Source organism: Phaeodactylum tricornutum, genomic scaffold, assembly GCF_000150955.2.
Source record: "Phaeodactylum tricornutum CCAP 1055/1 PHATR_bd_13x22 genomic scaffold, whole genome shotgun sequence".
In the NCBI taxonomy this organism is placed as follows: domain Eukaryota; phylum Bacillariophyta; class Bacillariophyceae; order Surirellales; family Neidiaceae; genus Phaeodactylum; species Phaeodactylum tricornutum.
In genome coordinates, this window is record NW_002238017.1 from 570 (window position 1) to 8,844 (window position 8,275).

Genomic DNA, 8,275 nt, shown 5'->3' on the forward strand with positions numbered 1-8,275 from the left:
CATGCACTGCGTCCACGGGAATCGACAAAACCCTGCGCCCATGTTCAACTGCCTCGTCGCGCTCGTCCACAAGCATTCGTCCCAAAGACACCTGAAAATCAAGAAAAAGTGCCAGTTGCTGCATAGCAACTTCGCCGTTGTCATTGCTGATCATAGCAAAGAACAAATGGATGATTTCCGGTTGCACCTGCAAGCGAGAAAAGGCAGCATCTGCGTCACAAAGGATATCTTCATATTCGGACATGGTCAATAAGAGCTACACAACCGGACGACAGCTGTGAGGCATACACGCATTGCGCAAAAGAACGAGACCATCCAACTTACAACACGACACACTCAAGCCAAAACAATGATTCCGCAGCGACACAGATACTCGTGCCAAACGGGAAAATTTGGCAAACGAGACTTTGGGCCCTCACAATCAGAGTTCACCTTGCGACACGAAGGAGCCAACCACAGCCCACAACGAACAAAACCAAAGTAGGCTGCCTCGCAATATGGTACATCGGTAACAAATCACCCGCGATAGACACGGCAGCCCGCGCAATCCTGTACTAGTACGAGTACCAGTACCAGGTAGGCGGGAGCAATTCCTTCCCATTGCCTACGGGAACAATCCCGCAACACACACGGACACGCACAAACGAGCCCAGTACATACTCCTTTGTACCTACACACACACACCCCATGGAAACCCTAGAGCTACCGGAACACATCAAACACTTACTGTAAACATGACACACAATTCACTGTCAACAACAATCATGCATCACACACATGACTAGAACACGAAATATCTAACTTACCTTTCGACGCTCCTCGGAGACGTTCGACGCCCTCACTGTCGTTGCACTCGTACTGCAAACAGAGAACTCTTCCTCTCCCTCAATTCCGCCCATTCCGGCATCGTCTCTGCCGCAGTGCTCTTGCGTAGAAGGAGGACATGCCGTAGTGCGTGTTGGAGGCAATGATAAGCGTTCTGCACAGCAGTAGCTAGAAATAGTCGCCATTGCGGGCGGTGACGTTCTATCTATATGAAAGGTGAGTCGATACTGCTACGGTGGTCTCTCCTGGAATTGGGGGAGATTTTTTGATTGCACAGTCAGTGACAGTAATTGCTGCTGGATTGTCGGTTCAGCTATATTACATCAACTGCGCCTTTGTGTTTTACAGTCAATGAATAATAACGGACGACGCTACAAACGTTATCAATATCAAGAGGGTACCTCGTTGTTTGACAGGAAGTTATGTGATTGAACGTGCTCGAAGAGTCGAAGAGTGACAGCGAGAGAGACTGACCGTGACTGTGACTGTGAGCGTGCTCGTTACAGTTAGAGAGTTTTCGTTCGGACATTCTTTTTTCCAAAAGAGTTATCTGTGTTATTAGATAACGAACGTACAGGGCAGGGCTACTGACTCTAAAGCTACCAGTAGCGGTACTAGCTAGAGTTCGAGTGGCAGGTGGAACAGCGGCGTGGTAACAAGAGAGCTCCGGGAACATCCAGGCAGACTGGTAGGTACAATCAGCCAAACGTACTCCACAGCATTGGTCACACTAGACATTCATATCGTAACAGACCGTACTATGCTCTTAATACAAGCTGATAGAGCGAGTCGCAAGGCTCACCGTTAAGCAGGGTTTTGACTGAAGGTGAAATTATGGGTTTACGACGTTTTTGAATTATATCGGCAAACTGGTCGAGGCCGCAACTATGGTTCCGTTCGCCGAAGAACTTTTAAAGAGTTGGAGGGTGCGATGAAATGCAGCATGTTGTTCCCTGGCTTCCAACGTCATCCATTCTGTCCCTATACGCAGTGGCCTTTGCAAATCATGGCGACAGGTGAACATGACGAAAGAACAATGAGATATGTTGCTTTGTAAGGACTCTTTAAAATTCTCGGTATGCAAGACTTAGATTACGTAGTCCAAGTAAGCAACCATGATAAAGCACCATACCCTTTCACCATAAGTAACACTTTCGTCGAGCAAAGTGTACAAGACGCTTTTTGCAAGTTGTCGTAAGCGTGTCGGTTAATCGACTTCGTGGTGCAAAGTTATAGAAATGATCAACGACTACGAAGGACTGCTTTTCTTGTCTTTGAAAGAGCCTTGGACGCTGTCGACTTCTTCTTGCCTGGAACTGATTTTGTCGTGATTATTTTGGCTGTCGCTGTCGCTTTCGCTTTTGACTGATTCCTTCTCACCGATCTATTTTCCGGTCCGTCGCTGTCGCCAAAATCAAAGTCGAGCTCGTCCCCTTTTCCAGATGCACGGCTTCGGTGCTTGGATAATCCCAGTTCGACGTTGCTGGCTTTGGTCGTACCAGCGCGGTTGACTTTCAGCTGGCATTTATTTTGTCGGTGCGTCGACGGACTTTCCTGAAAACTAGCCCTCGTGTCATCGTACGATTTTCGCTTTTGTCCTTTTTCACGTGAAGCTCCAGGTATCTCGACATCGGATCGAACTCCCAAAGGTTGACAAGCACGACGAGGACGACCTTTACTGGTGTCGTCTTGATTCGCATTTCGCGGCGAACGACGACTCCCCTGGCGATGTATGGAATCGAGAGTTCCATTGGTGGACTGAGTCTCAGACGTAGTTTTGAACTCGGTGCTGGAGTCGTAACTGAGAGCATTGTCCTGGCCGTCTGTCTTCTCCTTCGATTCAGATTCAACCACCAGAACGCCGCTATCTTCTTTAGATTCCATCGTCCCAATGGTCCCAGGCGATGAAAGATATTCCTTGTCAGTGGAGTCGTCAGCAGCCGTCGACGCCATGGTTGCTATCATATTTCCGTGGAGGACGGATGGTGGAGATGTACCGAGCGTCTCGGCACCGCTGCTTGCCGGACTTGCAAGTCGTGGACTGGTTCGTCGTGAACTACCTCCAAGTGCCTGTATTGGAGAATTCGATTTTGGAATCGGAGAAAGGCCGAACAGACGTCCATTTCGCGATGCTGTTTTCTCTAGCACATCCGGAGAGAATTGCACTCTCGTGTTCAGAGAGGTGTCGGCAGCATCCGGACTTTGCAGAGTATCTCGAAAACGCTTCCGAAGAGACGATTTAGCTGAGGGAGATAAAAGTGAGCTTACGGCATAACCTTCATTGGATTTAGAGCCAGCTACGGAAGGTAGCGTTCCTGAGGCTTGCTCTTTTTCCGCTCCGCCACTCGCCCCTACCGACCGATGAGCAGAGAGACCTGCATGTGGCCCTGCTTCGACAGATGCATTTCGGGCGGACCGACTCTGTCGTATTGCAGGTGTTCTGGTTGCCTTCCTAAATAAATTGGCAGGAAGCTGAATGGTTCCTGGGTAAGTGGATAGGTTGACATCCTTCTCCACAAAGGATAGTAGGACATCGCGAGCGACAGCACACACGGTTTTCAGCTTGCCCTCCAAAAGTGTGAGCTTTGGATTGCTAGTAGACGTGTTTCCCCCCGACTCCATGCTTGAATCTGTCGACTTCCATGGTAGCGTGGGACCGTACGTAGAAATGTCGATAGGGTGGTAATGCTTTGCGAGAATCTCGGTCATTCGAAGCAAGAACGAAATATTGTCGGCTCCGTCACCCAAGCTCTGGACGAGAGGTTCTAGAAGGTATTTCAACCTTTGTCTCAGAACTTTTTGCTGCCCTTCACGGTCAACCGCATCCTCGTCATTGCCGCCTCCAACCACTTGGTCCATTTCGGATGAGGCCTCGATACACGGGGTTTCACGACGATGGCTAAGAAGGTGAAACGCAAAGGGCACGGAGTACTCTGGCATGAGCATCATCTTATACTGCTTCTCAAACTTTTCCTCTGTTTCCCTTCCTTGAGCCCGACATTGAGCGTAGGCGGCGTCGCAGAGCTTGCGCAGGTTTCCTATACATCCTAGAGCCGTAGCCTTGACAGAGCTCGACATTCTGCCCACGTTGGCAGCGTTTCCATTGCGTAGGTCGTGAGATGCACAAGCATGTCCGTCAGTGCAAAGAACGACAAGCGACACCAATCGCAAAGAAGGCGTCGAGGAGCAGGGAAGCGTACAAGAGTGACTTGCGTTGGAACCATAAGGGCCGGATCCTTTCAAAAAGCGCAAATATTCCTCGAAAATACCTTCACGCACGGCAAGCTCTTCGTCTAGCAAAGCAGAGCCTAGCGTGCGCCACATGCCCGGTGTCAGTAACGACTTCTCCAATCCAAGCCGAGAGTCGCATAGACGTAGAATATGCATGCTCGCACACTGACGCAATGCAGCTCGGTCTTGTCGTGATTTACAGGAGCGGCGGTCCCGATTTGAAGTAGGCAATCCATGGTCTTGAATTATCTGAGTCAAGAGCACAAAGAGTTGCGAAGGGAGCTCATTCGTGGTCGGCGTGGTGATCTTCTGTTCTTTGCGTTGCAAGGTAGTGCTGCGTACGTAAGAAACCAAAAATTCTATTGCCGCGCATAGTTTACGGCAGGAAGTAGAGAGAGACTCGTCTTCAAGAAGACTTCCACCCCACTCAGGAGTTTCCTGAACTGGTCTCTTTCGCGTTGAAGAAACAGAATTTTTACGTGACGATGGCGAAGGCGTTCGTGTTTCTCCATCTTCATCGGCACTATCATAGCCCTCGTCGCCGCCATCTTGTCGTCGTCCCATAAGCACACATTCCAACGCAAAGTTAATTGCCTTGTTGCCCTTTTCCGTCCCTTCCAACAGAGCCGGGGCGCAATCGGTAAATGCAGCCAGCGCCGACAGGACACTCACAAGTTTGACAGATTCTTTCCCAGATACGGTCATTCGCGTCGTTGACGTGAGTGCCTTGAGCAGCGGTTCAAAACCCTTGGTATCGTCTGATTCTTTGCGAAGGAGTTGCGCGAGAGTGTACACTGCATTCCTAGCTTGCTCCGGAGTTCCGTCACGAGTACACAAGAGCATCAATTCCTTGCGAAAGTCCTCGTCATCCGAGCTCGCATGCGTCTCGGCATGCTTGAAGCTTCGCGCGTCGGTGGCAGCTGCCGCCGACATTATACTGCTCAAAGTCGTTATAATACTGGTCTCCTGAATTTCTCTTTTTGCTTCCGCACCAGTCGCGTTGCGGCATTCAGAAAAGACTTCCGTCAAGGTTGTAAACGTTTTCGGTACGGCACACAGAGCGGGAAAGATGTCGGCTACGAGTTTCACTGGGGATAGCAATGCTGTACATGCGGCAATGTCCCCCTCGGCAAAGCATTCCTGCGCAAGCAAAACGCAGTGGTTGACGATCTCGGCGTTGACAAAGTCTCCCATGACGCAGCGACGGGCCAAGTTCTTGACCCACAACGAGACGGCATCACCGAGCGACTTGGTACGCTTCGGCAAGTCTTCCAGCGCCCGAGCGCGCGCCTTGGGAGAGTGGGTGGGATCGGTAATGGTTGCCAGAATGTTGAAGACGTGCTTGTCGCGGATACCGTGAAAGGCTTCCAAAACGTCGGGCAATGATTTGGACGGAACAGCCGTCAAGGACGCCACCGTTTCGAGTAGTTCCACCGCTTTGGCATCCGCAGTCAAGGCTTCCTCCGTTCCTGTAGAAAATTCCAAAAACGTAACCCACCGGCATGTTAGCGTCAGATCCCTGTTCCAAAGCACGGCGTCTCGTTCCGTCCAAAGGGTACGTACCGTGTGGGTGCTGACGCTTCGTCGCGCGGGCGTCCAAGTATCGGCGCAACGCCTTTTGAAGCGTCGCACGAGCAGCGAGCCACTGGCGCAAGAACTTTTCCGGAGTGGAAGTGCTCGCTTCCGCCACCGTTGGTCCATCTCGAATCGAATCGACAATCATGACCAGGCCGACAGCCCGCGCTGTCGAAGTCAGTCGTTTGGAGGACTTGGAGGACAAATCAGAGCCCAGCAAGACTTCGTCCAGAATCAGGCTGACACGGGAACGCATTTCCGAATCGGTCTGATCGGTAAAGCAGAGGGCCTCCATCACTTTCCGCGGAATCCATCGGTAGCATTCGTCTTCCACATCCACGGCGTCCGCGTCCGGGAAGGTGTTCGTCTTGCGCCCCTTGCGCGTCAGGGGTCGATCCAGTCGACAGCCATGGTGCAAGGTTTGACGAATCACGTCCAGCTCGACATCGTCCCCACCGTTGTGTACGTGAACCAAAGCTGGGCGTAGGAACCGCGAAAAGTACAATTGTGCGAGGCCGGTGACGGCGTTGCGTCGTTCCTGCTTGTGCTTGGAGGATACGCGTTGTCCGACAGCGTGCAAAAGCGAGGCGGGGCCGTGGCGGGCGGTTTCGTGGTACGCTCCGTCACACACTGCTTGAATTGCGTCCAGACGCACCAGTACGTCCACGTCTTGGATGAGTGTGCACAAGGCGGGGACGGCTTGTTGACGAATATCGTCGGGTACATCCGGAGCGGACGCGTCCGTCAGGACGAGTTGCCGAAGCAAGGCGACCATGGTTTTCCGAATGGGCACTTCGGCGTCGACGGAGCGTCCCAACCAAGCCCCGAAACTGGCGTGGTGGGTTTTAGCCACTACCGGCGTAGCCACAAAGATGCGTCCCAAGAGCTGTACGGTCGCCGTGCGTCGGACGGTGTCTTCGTGGGTCAACCCGTTGGTCACGGTGCCGAGTACGGTGGCGAGGCAGGTGGGGGCGACCTTGTGTAGCTCGTAGACAATTGTGTAGACGTCCGGCACCTTATCGTGGGAATCGGTTGGCGGCGGCTCGGCGGAAATGCTGCTGGCTTCCACGACGTGGGATTGTCGATTGAGAAGGCCGTTGAGTAAATTTTCGAGGGGCGTGGCGATTTTGTTGGACGTGACGCGGACAATGGTGGCGGCCGTCAGGTAGGAGGGATTGGGTTGGGTCCCTGGCGTTGGCACATTCTGTTGTAGCTTGGTAATGGAGACGGTTGGTCCTTGGCCAATACAGGCCAAGAGTTCGTCGAGAATGGCGACGGGAATGTGCACACCCTTTTCGTACTCGTCGATGATTCCGTTGACAATGGCAACGACGTATTCGGAGACTTGTGGGGGGTGTTCGACCCGGATGGAGTGCAAGAGAGTCCGTACGAGTTCCGCCAGTACTTCCAACGCCGCTTCGTCGTCGTCTGCCGGGTGGGCTGTTTTGCACAGTTCCACGAGGACGACCCCAATTTTGACGTTGGCCAACAAGTCGAGGATATTCATGTAGTTGGCGAACAAAGGCTGGGACGCGGTGGTGTGCGCGAGATTGGCCAATTGGCGGATGGTTTGTCGGAAAATGGCGAGAATCTCGGGGGTATCCCAGGGCGCTTCGGGAGCGTACTGTGGAAGGGACAGTAAAGGGCAGTAAAGGGCAGTAAGGGGGGGAAGAGAAAGGTGAGACGCCCCAATACTCGACACCCACACACACACACGCACACACACACACACGCACTCCACTTACAATGGCAAAGAGTTCCATACAGCACTGGACAGTGTAGAGTCGGACTTGCTTGTCCACGTGTTCCAGAAAGGTTTGACTGAGGACGTGACAGGTCGCCGCCAACCCGGGGAATTCGTCTCCATCGGGTTCGATGGACTCGTCTTCCTGCAAGACCTGTTGCAGAGTACGCAAACGTTGGATCAAATCCTTCTGCAGAGATACAACAATAGAGAGATGGTTGCAATGGTTAGGAGTCTACAAAAACGGGATGTAGAGCGACCCGGAGGAGACGCTACGCCGCACACCCATCCACCGTTGCGACGAAGCGTACCTTGCTGGAATGCTTTTCGAGATACGACGCCTGCACAATGCGGCTGTTCTTGGGCACGTGGACGTCCGTCATGTTGTAAGAGCGTATTTGTGCGCACGTGTAGATGTAGGTCTGTGTGTAGGTGTGTGCGTGGGTACTTCTGTGCGATCGGTACGGGAGCTTGTTGCCGGTCGGTAGGGATGAATTCAACCCTAGCCGATTCACAGTCAATGCACTCGACTCGATGAAGAGTAGTAAACGAACGAACAAAATACGAACGAACGAACGAACGAACAAATATCAGAGGATGTCAAGGGTCACTGCAAGTTGGTCCCTTGCTTCACCGTCAATCCTGAACTCGATCTATCGTGAGACAGCTAGACAGCTTCCTTCCTCGCTACTTCCTCGCTACTTGGTTGCTTGCTTGTTTGCTTGCTTCTACTTTGTTGGGTACGTGCGAATAGGGCTGCCGAACACGCAAGGTCTACTCGTCAAACAATGGGACCAAGGCTACGGATGTGATGTGATGCGATGCGAGAACCAGTGCCACAATGGCTTTGAGCATGCAATCGGGAGGGACCGTCTCGTTCGAGTCGTTTCGGTGGGGCAG

The 8,275-nt window shown here is 52.4% G+C and overlaps 1 protein-coding gene across 1 annotated transcript; it reads right to left on the reverse strand.

The window, feature by feature from the left end:
• Positions 1-4,339: 4,339 nt before the first annotated feature.
• Positions 4,340-7,758, reverse strand: PHATRDRAFT_bd1590 (predicted protein; the record flags this gene model as incomplete). The annotated part of the gene is made up of 5 exons (XM_002176163.1): positions 4,340-4,365; positions 4,536-5,525; positions 5,620-7,255; positions 7,377-7,529; positions 7,687-7,758. 5 exons carry the CDS (start codon positions 7,756-7,758, stop codon positions 4,340-4,342), a joined length of 2,877 nt encoding a protein of 958 aa, XP_002176199.1.
• Positions 7,759-8,275: the final 517 nt, after the last annotated feature.